General features: G+C 37.6%; 1 protein-coding gene and 1 long non-coding RNA gene across 2 annotated transcripts; one reads left to right on the plus strand and one right to left on the minus strand.

The window, feature by feature from the left end:
* Positions 1 to 625: 625 nt before the first annotated feature.
* ZC3H15 (zinc finger CCCH-type containing 15) lies at positions 626 to 21,714 on the minus strand. The gene is made up of 10 exons (XM_006067878.3): positions 21,497 to 21,714; positions 13,127 to 13,228; positions 8,724 to 8,835; positions 7,932 to 8,084; positions 7,414 to 7,505; positions 6,080 to 6,262; positions 4,534 to 4,680; positions 4,118 to 4,219; positions 3,209 to 3,332; positions 626 to 1,441 (listed from the first exon to the last, which is right to left on the minus strand). The coding sequence occupies exons 1-10, from the start codon at positions 21,569 to 21,571 to the stop codon at positions 1,251 to 1,253; spliced, it is 1,281 nt and encodes a 426-aa protein (XP_006067940.2). The 5' UTR covers positions 21,572 to 21,714; the 3' UTR covers positions 626 to 1,250.
* Positions 21,592 to 24,639, plus strand: LOC123330642. Its single transcript, XR_006546693.2, has 3 exons — positions 21,592 to 21,732; positions 21,959 to 22,248; positions 24,474 to 24,639. It is a non-coding gene; the product is annotated as an uncharacterized LOC123330642 (long non-coding RNA).
* The last annotated feature ends 461 nt before the right edge of the window (positions 24,640 to 25,100 follow it).

Here is a 25,100-nt window from a genome sequence, read left to right on the forward strand (position 1 = left end):
TTCACAATTCAGAACCACTTTAACTTCTTTATGCAGACAAAGAAACTAAGGTTCAGAGATTTAAAAATCATATAATTAGGGCCTAGGTCACCTGACCTTTTACTTTATTATCTTAATTGCCTTAAAATCCATTATGTTAGCAAATAACAAAAGCAGCACTGTATTCATATTTGAAAATTTATCAATGTCAAAGGCCCCCAGCTCACTTTTTTGGTGGATTTCTTTACACTCTTTTAAACAAGGTAATCAAACTTCATCGCACACTACTGTAACACACTGGATCTCCACAATGCTGCTTAAGTAGTATTTGGTACAACTGCTTTACCTGCACTGCTAGCGCATATGCATGTAGGCGATCCTTAATTAGGTTGATGATCTACCAATTCAGTAATTACCCTTTCACATAACACCATCTATAGCCTCTTTTTGAGGCTAAGTATTTGTGTCACTAAACTCATAGTAGTGCTATCAGCACTCAATCTTGTAATCGGTATTAAGAGAATACTTTAAGTGTGTCTTTTGTGATAGTTAATTCTAATAGATATTTAGTAAAAATTCTCAAGCTAGAAATAGTCAGAAGACTTTCATAGAAAAACATTAAAAAGAAAAAAAAAAAAGGTCTGTATTTGGAATTTATTGTATCACTGTTTTTATTTACAACTTTATTGGCAAAAAAAGAAAACGGAGTAGTTTCAAACAGTTTAACACGGGCATTGCAGCGATCCTGTCAGATTAATGAAGTCTCATTTTAAATGACCATCTAATTGTCCAAAGATATACAATACTGAACCTGCATATGCAGTTTCCTTGATGAAGTACAGGCTCATATCTTAGGCAGTCTTTTAAACATATAAATACAAAGGAAATAGAATCACTCATTAAAAATTGCATTAAATAAAGGGTAATTTAAATTTATGTTGTCCTTGTAACAACACATGCCCAATGAAAATCAAAAGCTGGAAAAGTAGTTTACACTTCCTACTTGAGTGGACAATTACAATAATCAATCATTTCCTGCAATGACCATTTATCTTTAATTTAGCATGAACTACTCTGAACTTACTATGAGATGTAGCCAAAGTCAGAAAACAAGATGTAGGGAGAATATTCCTTTTTTGGAGGAACTAAGCCCTCCAGAATCAGCATGGGAAACAAACGTCCTGTTGAAGAGTTTTAGGTGGAAAAAAATTAATGTAGTCAATTTCAACTCCTGCTGAGCTGGCTCAATTTTTTCAGTGACTTGTTTGGTGTCATTCTTCTAAATCAAGCGTGTTTAATTCTTCTTCTAGTTCATCCAAATCTTCCCCAGTAAACAGATTTTCATCAACAGGAACAGCATCGATGGCTCCATTTTCCTGTCCTTCCCCTTCGTTGTCCTCTTCCAAATCACTTCTCTCACCATTTTCAGCCCTACCTCCGGAAGCTTCACTTAATTTGTTTTCTAAAAATAAAAATTAAAATCAGTAAGGCCTAGAAAAAGAAAACACTAGTCTATCAGGAATAGTTACAGACTGATACAGTTCTTTCCCTTTTTCCGTGAAAGCCTTCCTTAAGATTACTCTAATAAGAACGGATTTTTCTTTTTTTGAGCTTATCTGTATCACTTTTCTAAACCTACTATAAAATATGTCTTTCACTGAAGACAGCTGGTTGTTCAATGGTTCATACATCTGAGGGCAAGATTTATCTTATACAACTCTGTATTTTCTACATGACCCAACAATTAGGTTTTTAAAGTCAACTTCCATGTATTTTGATAAATGATCATGTGATCTAGAAAATGTTCATGATCCAAGCAGCTACTGAGTTTTTGGTTTTACAAACAGTAGTTAAGTCACATGAGTTGTAATGGTGTAAATACAGGAACATTTTACCTTGTCATCAAATTGTGGGGGAAAAAACCCTGGGGCTGTGCAGCTACTTCTTTCAGGCTATAGTTATCATGACTGTCAAAACAAAAATGCTTCCCTTTCTTGTTCAATGACACCAATAATGAACAGAAGAGAATTCTCAATAGCTTAAAGTTATTTCATACATCTCTGATGACAAATTCTTAGGAATTAAAACCTCTGAGGTACTTGCAATTGTACCTATTACCACCAAAGCCCTACTTCTAAAAGGAGCAAATTAGTTTGCAATTGGCATTAAGACAATAGTCTGACAGCATTCTCAAATCTCAGGAGGGCAGGGCAGTTTTTCTAGTTATAACTTGTATTCCTTCAGTGTAAAAATAAGGTTTAGCTCCCCCCCCGCCCCCGCCTCAACTTTTGTCTACTCTTTTCTTTCACAGCAACTGTGCCAAACTTTTAATTCTCACTCAAGACATAATTAGATATAAATTGTATTAGCAATCTTTTATTTCCAAATATACGTAAATCAGCCTCCCTTCCATTCTTATTCTTAATTGAAGTTAACTACTTACAGTTCCAGATCTTGATTCTATATCTAGCACTGTTTCATCTTCAATTTTTCTGTCTTTTTCAGATCCTTTTTCTCTGGCCAACAGATAATATTTCGATTTCCCATACTCTAAAAGACCCTTCTCTCATGACCATGTTTCCCTCTAAAAGTTCTTAAAAGTGAGTGATTTATATTCACTTTTTCTCCTCATTCCTTATACCACTGTAGTCCCAATGAAAACTGTGTACTCTATTCTTAGAATTCTTTCCCTAGTCGTAATTATTTCTAATTCTCATCCAACTTAATCTTCCTGAAATTCTGTTCTTCTCAGCAACTTTCCCAAGCTTTTTCCTTTCTACTCTTCTAAAACATTAATGTTTTCAGCAGTCTGTTCTAGAACATTCTTATCCTATGTATGGTGTCTGGGTGAAATCATTCACTTTTAGCTATGAATGCAGATGACTTTCAAACCTTTTCCTCCTGGGAATGTCTACACAGCATCCTAGACAATGCCACTTTTGATAACCAAAATATCTCATATTCGTGTGCTCCCAAACTGAACTCATTAGCTAAATGTCCAAACTCATTTTCATTCAAGTTAATTAATTTCATTCAGTTAATGGCTTCAATATCCAACCAGCCACCCATTTCCACAGCCTCCACTATTTACTACTTTTATATTCAGCCAGATCATACATTTATGTTACTGGTCTGCTATCTGCAGACATCTAAGTTTGCCAAGACTGGTCTAACTTCCTTTAGACAGTTTCTTAGTTTGTAGAATTACACGAAAATTCAGCATACTTACCATCCTTTTCTGAAGTATATGTGCTGAATCTTTCAAGACTGGCTACAGTAATACCTGTCTCATCTACATCTCTTGGGATGTACAGGCTTAAATCTATGTCATTTACACTCACTGAATCATCAACCTTTAAAAACACACAGAAAAGGAATGTTACTAATAAAAATAGTTTTCATACATTACTTGCCCTTTACCTCTGGCATTTATCTTAATGACAGAAAATTAATAGTGCCAAATGAAAACAAATGACTGTTGCCGAAATTTACTTCTTTTATACACTTTTTGAGAAAGGAATAGAAATGTCATACTTGACGCTTCTTCCTGACATCACAGTTTTACATATACAATATATTTTAATCTTTTAACTCAAAGGCAGAAGTCAGAATTTTATGATAATCATATGAAAAATCAAAAGGTATTTGCTATTTTATTAATCAATACAGTTAATAATTAAAATATTAATAATACTAAGTTTATCTATCACCAATGATTCTGCTGTCTTCTGCTCCCTTCTCTGTACTTTTTAGTGTCTCTGTCTCATGATCTTTTTTACTATAAAGTATTAAACAAAAACCTTTTTTTGAGAGGGAGAGTAGAACATTTTACAGCTAATACACTCAAGCATTTAACACTATATTAGGCACTGTCCCAAGTTGTATAAAGAAGTATAAACAAATATGAACGTACTAACTCACTTAATTCTCAGAAGTACTTTGTGACCGGAGGGATTATCATTATGGCAGTATTATGGATGAGAGTGGAGGCCTAGAGTGTAGCTAATTTCCCAGGGTAGAGTAGGGATTTGAACCAAGGCCTCCAAGTTAGTACTCCTAACTGTACTGCTCTGTTGTCACTCTCTACTGTTTCTCTCAATCAACATGAGAAAATGAAGTGCCAAGGCGTCCTTCTTACCTCATCACCACCTGTTCCCTGGGTGTAACGGGTATCATCTGCTTCCTCATCATCATCATCAACCAGTTCAGGACGAAATTCAAACACCTCACGACCACTGATCTATTCAAATACACACATATATCAACTCAGGACAAACTTCAAACATTTCTTAGTCACTAGTTTTATTTTTAAAAAGCCTTTCTTTTTTTGGCAGTCCCACACAGCATGTGGGATTTTAGTTCCTCCATCAGGGATTGAACCCATGCCCCTGGCAGTGGAAGTGTGGAGTCTTCACTGCTGGACTGCCAGGGAAATCTCTGCTGGTCATTGACTTTAGACATTTACATAATTAAATAGAGATAAAATCTTCCATAATATAGAAATTATAAAATGAAAGAGAGAATAGAAAACCTAATCACGAATTTGGGACATACCACTAATGCTTTCCCAGCTTTGAAGTCTGCTTTCCTTCTTTCTATATCTTGCTCAAGTTTATCAATCTTTTCTTGTCTTTTTCTTTTCTTCCATGCAAGAAAAGATTCTAGAGTGATTTTGGTAACATTTGGACCTAGGGCAGAACGCTGCAAAGATAAAAAAGTTAATTTTCTCTCCCTAAAGTTATCTATGATAATATCTAATCATTTTCTCTTAGTTCAATTAAGTCCTTGCTATGACTGTTAAGAAGACATTAAATCTGGAGTTAACTGCTTTATCTTTACTTTACATGGCAAGGAGCAAAATGATTGTCCACAGATACAAACATTTCCAAACATTATAAATATATTATTCTGAGCTAGATGTCTTTTCAAAATCGAAGGTGAGTAAAACTTGTCATGAGAAATAGTGTTAAAGTCAATTGCTGAAAACAAGAAATAGGAAAAAGCAGCAATACATCCAAGTTTCATTTGTGATTCTCAAAGATGAGGTTTTAGCTAGAATGTAGCAGAACTAGGATACAAACTCCAAATATATCTGACTCCAAGTCTACATTTTTTAATCACAATATATTGTCTCCTGTGTGAGACACCAAATGATACATCCTTTCAAGAAAAAATGTATATAACTTCAAAGTTAGACATTTACAAAAACATATTTAGACCAGCCATAGCAAGACAAAATGGATACCGTTTGAAGCACACAACCCTAAATCTAATATTTCCAATAATCTCAACATTTTCACGTCACTGTCAATGGCACCCAACTCCAGCACTCCTGCTTGGAAAATCCCATGGACGGAGGAGCCTGGTGGGCCACAGTCCATGGGGTTGCTAAGAATCGGACACGACTGAGCGACTTCACTTTCATGCATTGGAGAAGGAAATGGCAACCCACTCCAGTGTTCTTGCCTGGAGAATCCCAGGGATGGGGGAGCCCCGTAGGCTGCTGTCTATGGGGTCACACAGAGTCAGACACGACTGAAGCGACTTAGCAGCAGCCAGGAGCCTTATCTGTTGACTCAGTAAACCTATCTGCTAGCTCAAAGGATAAAAATTCTTGTGTTGAACCAGAGATGAGCAGATGAAGAGTCCTTGAGTCCAAGAGTGATGAAACATACTTGAAAAGCTGTAGTGGCTCCTTTCACATGTTAAAATAACCAATAAATAACTAGGTAAAATGGTGAAAAAATAAAGACATCAAGGAAAACATCTAAAACTTCAAGTTCAGTCATTCTGAATACTGACTAAGCATTTTCATGAATTGATGTACCAGTATATGAATCTTATAAAAACAATTTATTTGATAAGCCAGTGGCTAGCACTTAAAAAAACTGTTTCACAATCCTAAAATTAATATGATTATGGCTAGGTTTACATTTTTGACATGTAAGAGTAATCAAATAAAAAGTAAGGAAGCTTTGAGAAAAATTCGTATTATTTTTTCCCTTTCATAACAACATGCTATTGTTGCCCCCAAGTGGTAAATATTAGAATTTCACAGTACTGCTTTAGAGTTTTATGGTAGGAAAAAGATACCAGTTACCTCTCTTTCAATTAGATCTTCTAATGAAATTTCATCTTCTTTCTCTTCTTTCTTTTTATCTTTTTTCAAGACAAATCCAGGAGGCAGTGCATGACGATACATGCAAATATCACCCCCTCCAGGACACACCCAAAACCAGCCGTATTTGTTGTTTTCAATAGCTTCAAGGAAATGCTTGCAGACCTAGAGAGACAGGATTATTAATACACAAGTAGTGGCTCAGTGTGGCCCGTTTCCAAGGTAAATGCTTAGGTATATGGAACAGGTACATTCAATTCACATCTTTTTTAAGCTAACCACTTAGGTACAGAATACCTTGTGTACAGAAATGTAAATATGCATTAATCTTAAAATATATAATACAATGGTAACTTTCCTTTAGAGAGGATTTGTATAAAATATTTATTTTTGACAATGCTCTAAACTGAATTATACAAAAGGATTTGCTGCCATTTAGTCTTTGTAAATGGGATCCAAAGAGTGTTTTTTAAATATGAGAAATTAAAAATGGTTACAAGAAGATAAAACCAGTAACTTTGTTTTGTTTTGATCTTTTCTAAAAACTAACCACATGTAGTAAAGATACAAACATTATTTCAATTATCTGAAATTATAGTCAATTTTATATAAGGGAGCAACGCATGAATGGGTGCAAGATGCAATTGTACTGAAGCTTTAGGTAATGCACTTTACAAATAAGAAGGAAAAATTAACTAATAAGCAATATTCTTTTCCTAAAAGGCTACAAGAGATAAGTAAAAACAATATTCCGAATTTTTCTCACAGAAAGGTTTTTCACTTGTAAATACTCTACAGAACGAGTATGTGGACATGAATGTAGCATCTGAGAAATAAGGCTCTGATTTGTAAAAGTACATTTCCTGGAATAATACTAGATCCATTATGTACCAAAAACTCATTTTGCAATTCATACGTAATAATATTTTTACCTTTATGAGTAAATGTCTCCCTACCATTAAAACAGAGTAAGTTATGAATTAGACATGGTAGTTTAACAGTTCTCCATTTGTTTTGTACAAAAAGTTAAGAATTCTTATATGAAAACGTGTATTCATCCATGTTTGAGAAAGTAAAACCATCTCAGAAAATAGCATTTGAAGAACTTTAGTCACATGATTTTCAAGTCACTTTTGACCAAGAATTATGTATAACTGACACTTGTATATTCCAAACACAAAGCCTGATCACCTTATCTTTATGAAAAGGTCCAGTAACTTAAATAATAATCTAGTAGAAAATACCAGAAATATCTTGCCACATAACTCTCCCTAATGATAAATACCAAAGCAACTCAATTCAAGAAAAGGACATACTATTTGAGTTTTTGGTTTTTTCTTTTCCGCCTCACCGTGCTTCTTGTTCACAACTTCTTCCAGTTTTTTCTCATCCCAATTATCCATAGTATCTAAATAGAGAGTGATGTGGAGAATAAATACTGTTAATTTTGTTTACTGTCCCCAAAATACTTTGCATATATCCTTACACAAGAAAGCCGTATTATAAAACTCATGACCTAACACATTTCCTTTAAGACACCATAGGTAAGAATAAACGGTGTTGTGAGATTTTCACCAAATCTAAGTAATTCAGGCAAATGAGAAGGTAGTACTAGAACAAAGTGTGAAAGACAAATACAAAACAAGCCACTGGTTTTTAAATATCTTCATTTACTTAATCAAAGGCCATAATATGATAAATTCAGATTTTACAAAAAACAACAAACTATTCTTCAGGACAAACACAGTCCTACTAAGACTGAAATGGTCTTCAAACTATTAAATATTTTAGTAACAACAAATCATATTTAAGAATATATCTTTAAAAAAAATACCTTTCTCAAGTTCTTCATCTCTTGCATCAATGTAAACGCTTCGCTTTTCACATTTTCTCTCCAGAGTCAAGTCATGAGAGAACTTACACTTATCTCCTTTAGTACACTGTCCTTGCTTGAAGAATGCACATACTACGGATTTGGGATCTGCACCTAAGTCAAATAGCACATGGTATTTACATTAAAAACTGCCAGATAACAAAGTACAGCTTCTTTATAAGATACAATTACTTTTGGTTAATTTGTTATTTTCTGTTCACTGGTGTGAAAGGAAATACCACACATATAGGTGAATATTAAGACATTTCTTTGAGGTTCTTTCTATAGCATATTATATCTGTATTTGATTCCTTTATTCTTACCAAAAAAGAGAGCAAGGGGGTAGGAAACCAAGTAAGCGCATATGTTATTCTATAGTTACTTGTCTAGTTGGAGTCAATGAGGTAAGAGGCAAAAGAGAAATATAAATATAAATGTACTTGCAGTGCCAAGAGTTTGGGATTTGTAGTTTTTATAACCACAGGTTTGTTTTGTTTACTACCAAAGATCAGAGGTTATAAATCAACTAGTAGACTGCCAAAATCCTTAGTTTTCCCTTATGTGGGGTGGGGGGCTAATGGCTGGATTTAACAGTTGTATGACACAGCCATGCACATATAAAAGGAATAAGAATCGACATAGATAATTTTGACAGAGTTATTATTTTCACAGCATATACAACTGATGAAAACATTTAAGAGTTTTCAAATATGAATTACATTGGTAAAAACACTTTTGAAATTTAAAGTTTACCTTTACTTATTTTTTGAGCAGCAACTACAGGTTTGAACAACTCATTTAGCTCTTGCAATTCTTTCTTCTTGTCATCTTTCTTCAACTTCTTTTCAGCTTCACTTTGTGCTACCTATAATATTACCAGGTATGATATATAAATTTGATGTAATATAATAAAACTATTTTCACTACACACTAATATCTATATCACTGACATAACAAAGACAATCACATATTACATGTATATAGTTCTTACTTCTTAATATCAATGTTACAATGGCCTTCCAGTGTATATTAAATGGTGTGTCAAACTAGTAAATGAAATTGCTGAATCTTGTAGAGCAACTGACTCTTATAAAAAAACCTATACATGGTACCATGCCGAGTTAAGAGCGTATTTAAAAGCTTACAGCGATAGCATTTATTAAGCATATGATACATGCCCAGCATTTTTAGCAAATGGTTCTCACCTGGGAATTTCTTCTTGTGACAACAACCTACTCCCCAGAAATAAGTAGGTGCATTTTGAAGATCAGAGATATAAAAATCCTAAAATGCACAGTCCCACACAAATAAAGAACTGCACCAACCCAAACACCTGTAAGTACCCTTGGGAAAAACACTGGGCTAGGTCAATGTGGGAGACCAAACCAAACAAAACAAACATGACATATGACGTAGTTCCAGGCACACAATTTACATACCTAATATGATTAGAGGTTTCATCCAAACATTTATATGTCAGGTCCTATGTTAGATGACAGGGAATACAAAGATGAAAAGACAAAGATGCTTATTTAAAGAAGCTCAGAATCTAGTGGGAAGACAGACATGTCAGCAACTATAATATAATACACGGTGCTCTGGAAACAAAGAATGCTTATATGCCTAAGAAAATTAGACTGAGCTAATACTTTATGGATGAATTCTTTCAATAAGCAAGAAATGCAGAAACAGAAGCTCCAATCAATGCAAAGATGAATCAGGTATGATAGACATCAATGAAAAATGTTGACTGTATCAACAGGTGGACAGGGTGAGATTCAAGAGTTTAAAGTAAGCCAGTGACACAATCAGACTGTATTTCATAAAGATCACAATAACAACTTTATGAAGAGTGGACTGTAAGGGGTCCACGAATGAAGGCAAGGAAAATTAGGAGGCTAATGCAATTGCTGTAGCCAAGAAAGCATAGGCGCTTAAAACAGGCATTAGTAGCAAGGATGGAGAAAAGGTGGAAGAAAGCTGTTAAGGATAAAACTGTTAGGACTAAGTGACTGACTGGACATGAGGTATCAGGGAGAGGGAGGAGTCTAGGATTATCATTTGTATGGTTAGTGATGCTAAACAAGACTGGGAATACAGGAGGAACAGGTTTCATGGCAGGAGGTGGAGATGAGCTCAGTTTTAGACATACTTGGTATGAGATGCTGACAGGGCAGAAAGGTGGAATTATTTAGAAGGCAGCTGGACATGGATCTTGATTCCTGGACAGAAGTCTGCTTTGAGATAAAGATTTTAGAAATAGCTGCTTACAGATAATAAACTTTGGATGTGTATGAGATTATGCCTTGGCACCATAAAAAAGTATAAGAGCAGAGAACAGTACCCTGAATAATATCAATATTAAACAAGCCAAAAGAACCTAAAAAGCCTGTTAAAGGAACAAAGAAACATCAAAGAAATAAGTAGAAATCCAGGACAAAAAAGTATTAAAGGGAAAGGAAATTTTAGGAAAGAACTGGCCAAGTATTATAAGAGGCTTAAAGACATTCTAAATCCTGGCTTTGATGATGTGGTCAGATGTGTTTAAACAGAACAATAAGAAAAGTTTTCTAAAAATAAAAATTTGAGTCACTTTATTTTTTAATAAAAGCATTCTTTGTATCAGATGTTTATGGGGACCAGAACCATTTTTACAAGCATTTATGTCAGAAATCAAACTATTGTTAAGTAAAGTATAGTTTGTACCCCTACTTGACAAACATACCTTGTGGCATGGAAGAGCAGGTTCAAATTTAAAACACTCAGATTTCATCAAGTTGCACATGGAGCACGGCAGTAAAGCAAGAATCAATCTCTGGCTGCTCCTCTTTCTACCCCGAGTTTCATCCCACCACATGTGTGTGGGGAGACAGAAGGAGCAGCGGAGGATATGGTCTGGATCCAGACTCTGCCCATACTCCCAGCACATACCCTCGCTGTGACTACTTCAGCCACACAGGCAGTCAGCATATCCTAAGATGGACTCGGGGTAAGGGACTTTGAGGCCCTGAGCTGGTATGGGGAGAAACAGGTCTAGAAGAGACACAAAGTAGGGTCATCCTCTGCAGCACAGGGTTTGGTGGGGGTGGGTTGGGGGGGGGGGGGGGGCGAGGATCTTTTGCCTGGCTTTAACAGTAAGACTGCTGCTCATTTCCAGTGTTAAGTATGGTGGTTAGATACTTCAAGTTCACAGATAAAAGGCCAGTTCCCCAAGAGATTATAAAAAATGTATTACTGAAAGTACTCTCAAGTCCACAAAACATTTTATGGCTTTCTCGGGTTGATGAAATTTTAAATTATCAGTCAATATACTTCCCACTGGAAGAAAAAATAGGAAGTGGAAACATGTTTGAAATGAATCCTTACATTATGCCAGAAGATTTACATTATCTTCTCATTTAACTATCACAGAAACCCTGCAAGGGTAATTGACCTTTCACTGTACTATAAACTGAAGACCAGTGTCATTAAATACCTGGAGAAGGAAATGGCACCCCACTCCAGTATTCTTGCCTGGAGAATCCCATGGATGGAGGAGCCTGGTGGGCTACAGTCCATGGGGTCGCAGAGAGTTGGAGGACAAATTTAAGATCATAAAACAAATAAGATAGAGGGATGCATATACTCAAGCAGATCTGATTCCAAAGCCTGAGCATACGTTTTTATTAGACCAGGCTACTAAGTTAGCAATGTACAGGATTAAGCTTTTGGCTCTTGAGTCAAACCATGTATAAGAGAAAGAAAAGTGTTGGAAGTACTAATCTGTAGACAGAATCAGTGATAGAAGTTAAGCATCTTATGAATATATATTCTGGTATTTTCAGATGAAAAAAAAGTGTTTCCAAATTAAGGAAAAGGAGATATGGTGGTGAAAAAAGTAAAAAATGTCTGTGTCTGTAAAATCCTAAACTCAAAGCGAAAGATCTTCATTTTAAAAAAAGAAAGGAGAATACAGAGATTTGAAGAAAATGTGTTTAAAGTTTTTTGAATGAGTTGCCAATTGATAAAAATAATTCCAAAATTCATCTGGAAAAATAAATGCCTAAGAACAGCCAAGAAAAACAGAAAAGGAGTAACATCTTAAAGGAAAGGACTTGCCTTATCAGCTAACAGAATATGTTACTAGGCCACTAGAATCAAAATCGATGCGGTACTGGTTTAGGGAAAGACAGAAAAGAGAATCTAGAAATAGATCTGAATATATATGAGACCTTCTTATATGTCAATAGGGATGTTTCAATTCAGTGTGATAAACGATGCTAGCTATTTATTTGAAAGGAAATTATCATGCAAAATGAATTTATATGATAAATTATAGACTAAATAGTCAGAAAGAAAATCTAGGATAAACACATAATCTAGTGGCAGGGGAGACCGCTTCAACCATATAAAAGAAAAGCTAGACATATCTGACAGTACAAAAACTAAAAACTGTTGCACAGAAAAATGTAACAGAAACATCACAAATTATCTATATCTCTCTCACAAGTTGTCAATGAAAAGACAAAAAACCAAAAAAGCAAAGGATTTGAATAGAAAAGTCAGAGAAGTACAGACTCAAACAGTCAAAAAGCTTAAGAAAAATTTCAAACTCACTAGGAATAAGGAAAAGAAAAATGAGGTATCACTTTATACTTAATCAGATTGGAAAACATTAAAAAGAGCTTTAGTATGTATAACTCATGCACTACAAATGAAAATGTGAAGTATTACAATCTCTATGGAGAATGATCAGACAAACTTCTTAAAATTAGAAGTTCATTTCCCTTATTTAGAAATGTGTCACCAGATAATTTATGCTACATAAATAAAAAGCACAAATGCACGTAAAAACACCTGTACAAGAGAATTTCTTGTAGAATTGTACTTAAAGTCAGAAAGCTGGAAACAAAGTGATTACTTATAAAGAGTGAAAAAATGGATATAGTACATCCACATCATAGAAGAGTATGCAGCCATTAGAATAAATTAGAGCTATATACAAATGGTTTGAAAGAATATCTAGAAGATATTGCTGAGTAACCAAGACAAGATGCAGGTAAGTTTACAGAGTAGGATTCTGTTTTGAAACACAATTTTAGCACCAAACATTTTTTATCTGCAACAATGTTGTATTACATCCATATGAAGAAAATGCAGAAATTTAAGTTACTTACCTGACGTGGATTCTGTTGACCAAATTTAACTTGATGAGTGACAGCCTTGATAAACTTCTGTTGCTTTGCTCCTTTCTTATTCTTCAGACCAAAAGTTTTGTCCTAAAGGAGAAACAGTATTGAAATATGTTAGCAATTTATATTAACGATACATTAGGATTCAATACATTCTTATAACTATCATTAAACTTGTTAGTTTATGATGCTTTTTCTGAATTGTTTTAGAGTATCAGTATTACAGGATATGCAGAGTTGTTACAGCAGGATAATTAGTTCAACAATCAAATAAGTTTAGGAAAATGCTTATTCAACAGGGTTTCTAATTCTTAAGCACAGGATATCTGAAAACCTTTACCCAGAAAGGAGGCAGCCATCCTAAATCTTCTAAATCTTACTTTACCTCAGAAAGCATTTTTCTCAGCAAAAAATGAGGGATTATGAACTTACTACTAACACATTTTGGGGAATACTGCATAAGCAGATACATTAAGTTCTGAATTGGTTTCTTGGGTAATAAAACTATCCTCTCTAAACAATTAGAGAACTCAAATTTAAAATGCATGCATTACTAGCTGTTGCTAAAATGGGAATATTAAAATTGAAGTATTCCTAACTAAAAAGCAACACTTTAAATTTGGAATATTATCAAATAGTACTTTGGGAAAGCTATTAATACAATAGCAGCTATCACTTGTGGAATGCACATTATATGTACTAAATGATAGTCTCTGACTACTTATGCTGCAGTTGGATGAGGAGTGTCCCCCTCAGATTCATGTCTACCCAGACCTCAGAATGTGACTTTATTTGGAAAAAGGTCTTTGTAGCTATAATAAATTAAGACGAAGACGCACTGGATTACATATCCAATGACTAGTATCTATATAAGAGAAGAAAAGGGTAAACTGGTTTAGAGAGAAGGCAATGTGCAGAAAGAGGCAGAGAGATTCCAGTGATACAGCTTCCAGGCCAAGGAACGCCAAAGACAGCTGGAAGCCACCAGAAACTGCGAAAAGGCAAGGGAAGATTCTTCGCTCGAGTCTTCAGGGGGAGCACTGTCCTGCCTGTACCAGATTTCAGATTTCTAGCCCCCGTATCTGTGAGAGAATAAATTTCTGTTTTTTCAAGTTACCCAATTTGTGGTAATTTGTATGAGAACCCTAGGAAAGTAATACCGGAGGCTAGACTGAGTGAGCTTCACCCCAAGGTGAAAAGCCTATCAGGAAACCACCAAACACTGGTATCTGAAAGTCTTTTCTCCTGTCTTTTCTCTTTCTCTTGAGAAAGATCTTTCAGCGAGGACAGCAACAAGCCTGGCTAGAGGACTGTAAAAGAGAGCAGGTAGGATAAGGTGTCTTTTAGTTTACTACATATACATCTTAGTGGCTCTTTTCAGGCTCACATTTTAACCATGCCTCCCATATCATTTGTGCCTAGTTACAGAAGCAGAGAGGCTCCTGATTTATAACCTCCACCCTCTTTCTTGCAGGGGTAATAAATAAAAACTATCAGCTACTTCTGTACTTTAAACCCTCAATTTTCAATCACTTGCCTTCTGCATTACCTAGTACTTGCCATAGTTGAGTTTCTGCAAAAATTTGCAGAGCAAATCCACTTACTTCTCAATGGCACACTCCTAGGTGGGCACTCAGGCCCAACTGCTCTGTTCTATAAGATCAGTTAACCAATTCATCATCCATCCACTATCAGTTTTCATATGCTGAGGTTCAAAATTATAGATGTCTCCTAATTTCAAGTCAGAGTTTGGATTTCTTTCATACTCTTGTTTATAAGTGAGTTTCCAAAAGGAAGAAAGAGGCAAAAAGGTCTTAAATTCACCTGAGATCTTTTGAGAGGCATTCAATCTGAAAAAAATTAAGTGGCTATTTTAAAGCCTTTATTTTAGATATTATTTCTAAGGGAAGGGACAGGGTAGGGAGAAGAAAGTTATTATAGGTAGAGAATACTTATATACGTATGTGAACAAACTGGAAGTGGAAAAAATTAATAAAACATATCTTTCAATGCTCTCAAGATCACAAAGTTCAAGAGGATTTTAGTTCTAAAAGATTATATCTCATTGGGAAACAGCTCTTTGCTCATCTCATCTATATTCATCCATATAGCGAAACTTCAGTTTCCCTACTTAAATGCCTATGCTTTAACATTACATTATATTACAAAATTCTACATGAATTTCCTACAGCCTATGCATATAAAAAAAGGTAGTAGGTGGCATATACAAGCTGATATTCTCTGTATTTTTTTTTTTAAATATGGTTGGCTTCCCTTGTTTTTTAGAGTTTAATACATAATCCAATTAGAAGAAAAAAATGGTTAACAGTAAAGTGACATATGGAGAGATGACTGCATACAGCAACCAGGTATGAAATGCCATAAAGTACTTTCCTTTTACAAAAAAATGAGGTCTCATGAAGGGATGGAAAACCTCAGATTAAAGTATTACTAGCATGAAAGTGCAACACCATCTACACATGCCTCGCCAGAGGAGAGCCTGTTTGGGGTTCAGTTCATGCTTCCTGTATTAATACAGAGGAGAAGCAAACTAAGAATTAAGCAAGGCTAAACAGAAAGATAGGTACTGATATATGAAGATTTAGGAAAGAAAAAAGTCCTCTAAGGGGTGCTGGCCAGCTAGAAAGTAAGTATTCATGACAAGAGCTTCTGGTAGAGGTGTATAGGCTCCAGATCCCAGAAGAAAAACAGTTTTTCAGGTTTAATTACACTGCGTTAGCACATAATTAACCAGTCTAAAGAGATAATGAATGAGTTGTATTTTGAAAGTCTCTAATTAGAACTTGGAAATTATTGTTTTTTCCAGAGATAAAGGACACTTATTTAAATCTAGCATTCACTAAATATAAACTCCTGAATATATAACTTTATTGAATCCTCTTAAAGATCATATTATCTCATTCTGTAAATGTGAATACTGAAACTCAATTCTTCTGAAGTAACACTGCTAATAAGGGGCAGGCTGTACAGTGTAATGATTTATAGAGTATAAGCTCTGGAGTGAGAGTGCCTAAGCTCCAGTACCAAACAGAACTGGCCAGTTTTCTTGTTTGTAGATTGGATCTCAACTTAGTAGCATCTCAGGACTGCAGTGTAAGTCAAAAGACTTATTACCAGGAGGTGGAGCACAGTGGTTAACAGGAAGGACTCGGGAACCAAAATCCTAACTCTGCCACTTGCTGCCTTAATAACAACCTTGGGCAAGTTATTTAACCTGTTTCTCTTTCTTCAAATGCAAAAAGGTTAATAATACTTACTTCAGTGAGGGAATTAAAGGAGCTGTGTAAAATTTATCACTTGTAGATGGCTTGCTTCTCTTCCTTTCTTTCCACCAACCACTGGTATCTGTGTCTGGTTCAGGTATTATTTGAGTCTAAGCAAAGTTCTTGTTCTTTCCACCATGAAAAACTATTTCCCACAGAACCAGTTAAGTTACAGGGTCGGTTGGTAAACAAAGTTTTCTGAATACTACACTGTGGACCTGATAGACCAACAGTACCTCTTGAAAACAGGATAGTTTACAATTTGGAATACTTAAAGCCTCCCTCTCCCTTCTTGAATATAGGAGACCCCCTTATTTCAAGATTAACCTGGATTTAAGGGTTGAGGGATAGTAGATGGGAAGACAAGTGGTTACACTCAACCCTAGGGAAATAGTGGTTCTCATTAGATTAATAAGGTCCCAAAGGTAAGGTGATAAGGAAGGAACAATGTGTGTTTCAGGCATGGGAAATAAAATACAAAGGAGTTTAGAGATCAGGCAGTAATTCTAAAAGGATGGCTCCCAGAGGCTTCAAAAGCCTTAATATTTAGTGAACTCCAAACCTGACTTAAAATTGACACTTTCTCCCCCTTCTTCTTACCCTTAAGTAATCCTACTTCTTTTACAGACCAGCCTCTACATCTTAAATTAAGATATTTGAAAAAAGGAAGAGGGTGTGAGGGCAGGTCAATAATTAGCAGTGCTCAAAGATAACTGGAGTCCTCCTTTTGTTCACCAGTGTGAACAAAGGCCAGCACTGTTCTACCTCATTAGTTGCATCCCCACATGCCCTCTTAGTATTTTTTTTCTGTCCATCTATGCAATGGATATTTTGCTTCTGGTTAATCCAGCTTCAGGTAATAAACAGTTGACCTTAGCTGAAGTTTTTCACTGGCAACAAGAATCACTTCTTTCTCCATCCTTTACACACCTAGATCCTGCCCCTCTAAGTCTCAATTACTACTTCTTTGCTACTACAAGGCCTTAGCCGGACATCCTTTATTTGCCTGCCCTAACCCAGATTATCTCCCCCTTTCCATTAACAAACCTTCCATTTCCCAAAGTTGATTTCAGTTTATTAAATTTTAGCCAAAGAAAGCAAGTAGTATATGCCATTTGAGACAACTGTATGAATGCTTAACAGAACCATAACCCTTTCTGATATACTCATTTCATAAAGAAAGCGAAAGTCACTTAGTCCTGTCTGACTCTTTGTGACCCCAAGGACTGTTAGCCAACCAGGGTCCTCTGTCCATAGAATTCTCCAGGCCAGAATACTGGAGTGGGTAGCCACTCCCTTCTTCAAGGGGATCTTCCCAATCCAGGGATCAAACCCAGGTCTCCCGCACTGCAAGCAGATTCTTTACTATCTGAGCCACCAGGGAAGCAAATACTTATAAATGCAAATGAATTCACGAAATTTGGGGGAGTTTATAAACAGGGAAAGAAAAAAATGCAGACATTATAAGTTAATTATTTTAAGTGACAGAAAGTAAGCACTGTATAAACACTGGTCAGTCTGATTAATTTCCCTACCTAGTTCTTTTTATAGTAATGAATTAACAACAGCTGTTATTAATTGAACATATGTGTCAGGTACTTCACATGTCATCTCATTTAACCCACAGTTCTGGAATTGGAATTAGCTCCATTTTGCTAATGAGAAATTGTGGTTTAGATAGGTCAGGTAACTTGCCTAGTTTGAAATTTTAATGCAAAATATGGGACTCAAACCCAGGTCTATTTGGCCTCGAGCTGGTGCTTCTTTCATTAAATTATGCTGCCTCTCAGGCCTCTATACTTCTTAAAGTTCTCAAAACCTATGTATGCTGTTGTTCTACAATGGGTGTCTAAGACGGTGGCAGTGGAAGCAACAGAGGTATAGAAGAGGGGACAGGTGGGTAGTGCAACCACTTATTTTAAAATCTCTTCAAAAGTGCTGCTTAAAAGCATATGTTCTATTTAACTTTCAATTTTTGGTGAATTTAGAAATTTATGGTCATATGCCTATAAACTTTCCAAAATTAACCAGACTCTGAAATGTTAACCTTTCACGTGTCAAATATAGACAAAACTTTTTCAACAAAAATTATGGTAATAAAATTCAATTATCAGTATGAACCAGATTTCAACTGCCACATGTTCACTGTAAGTTTGTTGCAAAGTATACTTTACTGTCACTAAAAACAGATTATATGACTCAGCAATTACTCTCCTGGGTATACACCTAGGAACAAACCAAACTAAATCACTAATTTGAAAAGATACATGCAACCCAGTGTTCACAGCAGCATTGTTTACAATTACCAAGGTGTGGAAGCAACCTACATGTCCATTGCAGATTAATAGATAAGGAAGATGTGGTATAAATAGTGTGAAATACACAGCCACAAAAAAGAATAAACTGTTGCCATTTATAGCAACATGGGTGGACCTGAAGAATATTATACTAAGTGAAATAAGACAGAGAAAGACAACTCACTTATATGTGGACTCTAAAAATACAAAAAAAAAAAAAGATTATAAAAAAAGCAGACTAGCGGTTATGGGGGGACAATATAGGGGTGGAGGAATTTGAGGTACAAAATATTGTGTGAGATAAGCTCAAGGATGTACTGTACAACATGGGGAATATAGTCAATATTTTGTAATAACTGTCAATGGAAAGTAACCTTTAGCAGTTGTATATAAAATTAAATTTAAAATGTGTAGTATGTGTTAAAAAAATATATATATTTTACTTCATCTTAACTTTTAAAGGCTTTGGTAATAAATAAAAAGCCTTTCTATTAGCAGTATTCAGATTATGCAAATTGTACCAAAAAATGAAAGAAGTGCTTTTCTGGATGAAATGGAATATACTGTTTCCTAACCAGGCTGAATAACATAGTATTCTCTACAAATCTAGTTTTGCAAAAAAATGATAAAACTTATACCTACAATTTACAATACTGTGGTCCCTCTCTGGTGGTAGTAAACATCTAAGCAGCACACTACCATTAAAAAAAAATCTACTATTAAAAAAAAAATCACTCATCATATATTAAATGTGGGCAGAAAGACTTAATCCCACTATTCTAATATTTTTGGCTAAAGAATACAGCTATCTATTTTCCATTTTTCTTTGAAGTCTTCATTAATGAAACTAAAGTCCTCTTCTCTTTACCTTAAAAATAACCTTGTTACAAGATGAATAAATCCATAGCTATCATTTTTAGTTATGGGAATACTACAATTTTCAAATACAACTGCTTAAAACAAAATACTTATTTAAAAATAAAAACTGTACACAGATAAAACTCAATAATGCATACAGTATACTTAAACTGTCATGTAATACTTAATTCCATGTCTATATGTGAGTTTCACTTTGCATCATGGTTGAATGTGTTAATTCAACCTCAGTAAAGGAAGCTAACAAGTGAAATACCATCCCTAAAATGCCCTTGGTTTACATAGCACCAAATGCCATCAGGTAACCATCCCCAGAGATTTACCAAGTGTCAAGAGTCCAGATTGCTCAAAAAGGTACAGCAGACACATGTGAAGGTGACAATGACTGTTTTCAAATCTCTAGTTATGCTACTTCATGACAGTTCTTAAATAGCACAAATTGGCGGTAAGAATATATGTTCTGCTTCAGAGCTGGAACCTGGCCAAAGCTACTAGAATTCTAAGTAAGCATGTTAGTTAAATCCAATCAACACACTAAAAATTTTGTGAAATTTTGACAGACACAAGTTCTGATTAGGTTTATACAATGAAACCCTGAGGGCTTTCACTGCTGTTATTTTTCAAGGCTACAAATACTATTAAAATAATCATTTACAAATAAATATCTCATTTCAAAACACCCAATATGTTTTTCGTGTTCTAATGAAAAGTTAACTATTCCAGAAACGGCTCTCCATTAATTATTCAGATACATCTCATGTAGGAAAATGGTCATGGCTTTTCCAACTACTTCTAACGCACACGAGGAACTGTTTAATTGGGAGTGATTAATAGCAGGAATACGGGAAGAAATACCTTGTTGTTTAGTAGCTAAATCGCGTCGGACTCTTGCGACCCCATGGACTGTAGCCCGCCAGCCCTCTGCCCATGGGATTTCCCAGACAAGAATACTGGAGTGGGTTGCCATTTCCTTCTCCAGGGGATCTTCCTGAGGCAGGGATTGAATCCGCGTCTTCTGCATTGGCAGGCGGGTTCTTTACCACTGAGTCACCAGAGAAGTCCATACGATACGTTTATGTTATCTCAAACACGGTTCACTCTCTTAAGGAAATTCACTGATACAGTCGTTGGACTACAAATATAAAACATTTAAGAACGTCAATAGCGTCGCTCTGCCATTAAAAGGCAACAGAATCAGTGAACTAAATGAATTTACATAAATATATAACAAATTCAGATAAACACAACACAGCCAGTGACAAGAAACCTCATCTCCCTTAAAACGTCCTTCGATTTAATTTAATCCAGAACCTATGTGACAAGCGTCATGTACAAGACGGTGTGACACGATATGAAAGAAATCTCCTCTCTTCATGTGACCTCAAACAGTTTAGAAGTGGATCGAAAACTGTCACGAAGAAGTAATCTGTTGGCTTGAAGGAAGTAACCACTACTCCTAGGTGATGGGTAAAGAAACACGGAACACAAAGGCTCGTAATAAGTCGACCTTCCAGAAAAAGTGTGGTCCCAGACAGTTCAGCGTATTTTTCTTTTTTAACACAAGCCTAGAAACGTCTTCAATTTCGGTGACTAGAGGACACAACCCTGTGAGGGCACTGGGGTGGGGGTGGGGGTCGTTTCGTACGGGAGTCGGTGAAGGCGGCTGTGTGGGGCGGAGAAGCAAAGGCTCAGTGCGGGGGCGCCCGCGGCGTCACTATAGCGATGAGAGGCAGCGAGCGTCAGCAGGAGGCTGGAGAAGGGGCTGTGGGCACACAGAGCCAAAGCAAGGGGCACGTGGGCCCGGAAGACGCGAACAGGAGTAGTCGGGGACCGGGGAACCGGGAGGCTGCTTTCCTGAGAACTCGCGGCGTGAGTGGGGGAGGGGACTAGGTACTCACTTCGATAATCTTCTCCTTCTTTTTCTGCTCCGCCTTTTTGCTGCCCCCGGCCTGAGCCTGTTTCTTGGGGGGCATTGCGGAGACAGGTCGCGCCGGCCAGACTTCAGCGCAGCTGGACTCCCTCAGGGACTCTGGCCCCGCGGTAGGAAGAGGAGGAAGACGCGCGCCGCCGTTGCCGCCGCACCGCACGTAAAGCTACTCGCTCACGCGCCGCCGGAATGCGGTCTTTGCGACAGGTTGGTGCTGCAGAGCATGGTGGGTAGTGAGGAGCGGAACCCGGAAGCGAATCTGCGCCTGCGTTTTTGCATCGGCGGGCCAGGAGGGGGCGGAGACGAGACGTGGGAAAATGCGCGTTACACGTCAAGTTGCTCAGTCGCCTGGCCTTTGCTAGATTGCCGCAGGCTCGGTGATAGTTGGGGGGAACAGATTGGAACCCACTGCGTTTGTGTTGTCCCTACACAGTCTGTTTCGCTGACGATGTGCGACTTTTGCCCAGCTTCGTCTCGGGTGGAGGCTCTTCTTGCCGGCTGGATTAGCTGTCATCTGTATTATCTCCATTCTGGATGACTGCTGCTGCTGCTGTCACTCCAGTCGTGTCCGACCCTTAGCGACCCCATGGACTGCAGCCTACCAGGCTCCTCCGTCCATGGGATTTTCCAGGCAAGAGTACTGGAGTGGGGTGCCATTGCCTTCTCCGATTCTGGATGACTGCCGAGCATCACAAGCAACTCAGGGCTGGTTGGAGGGCCAGGGTACGGAGTTACCTTCTTCTCGTTTCCAGGTGGAGAAGGGCCAGCTTACTGGCGAGTGCGGCGTGCACTCAGATTATTGTGGAGGTTTATGAAGAAATGGAGAAGGTTTTCTTTTATTTGAGGAGTGCCTAACCGTGAACTCCTTTGGTGTATTAGGTTTATCAAGTTAATTTCAGGCTTTAGGAAAGTGCCTAGATGATTCCTAAAATCTTTGTAATGAGAGGTTACCAAACCTAGTTTGAGGGTGGAGGGCACATGTCAACAACTTTCTTTAAATGCTTCAGTTCAGTTCAGTCGCTCAGCCGTGTCTGACTCTTTGGGACCCCATGGACTGCAGCATGCCAGGCCTCCCTGTCCATCACCAACTCCAATAATTTACTCAAACTCATGTCCGTTGAGTCAGTGATACCATCCAACCATCTCATCCTCTGTTGTCCCTTTCTCCTCCTGCCTTCAGTCTTTCCCAGCATCAGGTGGGTCAGTTCTTCATATCAGGTGGCCAAAGTATTGGAGTTTTAGCCTCAACATAAGTCCTTCCAATGAATATTCAGGACTAATTTCCTTTAGGACGGACTGGTTGGATCTCCTTGCAGTCCAAGGGACTCTCAAGAGTCTTCTCCAACACCACAGTTCAAAAGCATCAATTCTTCGGAGCTCAGCTTTCTTTATAGTCCAACTCTCACACCCATATATGACTACTGGAAAAAACCATATCTTCAACTAGATGGACCTTTGTTGGTAAAGTAACGTCTCTGCTTTTTAATATGCTGTTTAGGTTTGTCATAGCTTTTCTTTCAAGGAGCAAGTGTGTTTTAATTTCATGGCTGCAGTCACCATCTGCAGTGATTTTGAAGCCCCCCAAAATAAAGTCTGCCACTGGTTCCCCATCTATTTGCCATAAAGTGATGGGACCGGATATCATTTAAATACTTGGTAATCCAGAAACAGTGACAGACTCGATGGACATGAATTTGAGCAAGCTCTAGGAGTTGGTGAAAGACAGGGAAGCCTGGTGTGCTCAGTCCATGGGGGTCACAAAGAGTTGGATACGACTGAGTGACTGAACTGAACTGAATCCAGAAACTAGTTGGCAGAGCATACACACTATTTCATTTGGTTATCACAGTGACATTAAGATAGAAGTTGCTACTGTTAGAATTTTAAAGTGAAGCACAGAAAAGAAGAAACATATTCATGATTCTGATAAAGGCCGAGCTAGAAATTCCAACTTTGGCAGTTAAACTTCAAATGGGGGCAGGAGGAGGCAGGCCACAAACTTTGAAAGAATGCCATAACTGGATGACTTGTGCCAGAAACTGATTAGAACCCAATACGGCCAAGATGGTGGCTAACTCAATGGTAACAAATCAGCTTGCTAAATCCATCAAAGACCAAAAGTGGGTGTTGGCCCAATTCTGTGAAATGCCTGCTCCTTCCCACAAATGGTCTTCCCTGGTGGCTCAAATGGTAAAGATTAGTCTGCCTGCAATGCAGAAGGCCTGGCTTCAATCCCTGGGTCTGGAAGATCCCCTGGAGAAGGAAATGGCAACCCACTCCAGTATTTCCTGGGAAAATCCATGGACTGAGGAGCCTAGCAGGTTACAGTCCATGGGGCCCGCAAAGAGTCCCACGCGGCTGACCAGCTAATGCTTTTCCCCCAAATAATCCTCCCACTCATTTGCCTATGAAATTACCCAGCCCATAAAAAACTAACCATGCAGTATTTCTGAGCCACTCTCTGATATGGCCCACTTCTGCACTCCTGTCGAATGTATTTCTCTCTAGGTAAATCCACTTTTTACCTATCTCTTTGTCTCTCACTGAACTCTTTCTGAAATGAGACATCTGAGCTTCATTATGTTCTGAAACCAGATGAGTGATTTCATCTAAAAGACCATGGGTTCAAGTCCCAATCTCAGTCACACAGCTTCCACTTCAAAGTCTAAATACATATCACTGATAAAACAAAAGTAGATGAATAAATGGGGCCTATTAATATTTATACAAATCAAAATTGTTGTTTAGTCACTAAGTTCTGTCCTACTCTTTGCAACCCCATGGACTGTAGGCTGCCAGGCTCCTCTGTCCATGGGATTTTTCCAGGCAAGAATACTGGAATGGGTTGCCATTTCCTTTTCCAGGGGATCTTCCTGACCTGGTGATGCTGAGCAGGGCCTTATGGGACTCCTGGACATGAAGGCCTTTTTGTCTGCCATTCCTTGTAGGCATGACTCCAGCCTCTATGACCGTCTCCAAGTTCCAAAGGGTGGAAGAAGTGAAAGTCGCTCAATCATGTCTGACTCTTTGTGACCCTATGGACTGTAGTCCATTGCAGGCAGATTCTTTACCATCTGGGCCACCAGAGAAGCCTAAATTTAAGTCGCTTGTTCTGTCGTGTCCGACTCTTTTGCGACCCCGTGGACTGTAGCCCACCAGGCTCCTCCGTCCATGGGATTCTCCAGGCAAGAATACTGGAGTGGGTTGCCATTTCCTTCTCCAGGGGATCTTCCCAACCCAGGGATCGAACCCAGGTCTCCCGCATTGCAGGCAGACACTTTGATCTCTGAGCCACCAGGGAAGCCCTAGAGAAGCCTGAAGGGCAGAACAATTCCTAATCAAAGGAGAAGCAGCAACAGAACCAACTGAGGTAAGATTAAAGGCACCAGAGACTCATCAAGATTAAGGAGACAGGACCACCTAAGATGCTGCACACACCCTCATCTCAGCAACTCCACTCTTTTGAAACTGCAGAAGGAGGAATGAAGAGTGTTACTGCCTTGATCCTTACACATACCCTTGCCTGATGATATAACCTCTTCCTGCTCACCAGGGAGGGGAAGAGAAAAGAATAG

The sequence above is a fragment of the Bubalus bubalis genome, chromosome 2, assembly GCF_019923935.1.
Source record: "Bubalus bubalis isolate 160015118507 breed Murrah chromosome 2, NDDB_SH_1, whole genome shotgun sequence".
Taxonomy (NCBI): domain Eukaryota; kingdom Metazoa; phylum Chordata; class Mammalia; order Artiodactyla; family Bovidae; genus Bubalus; species Bubalus bubalis.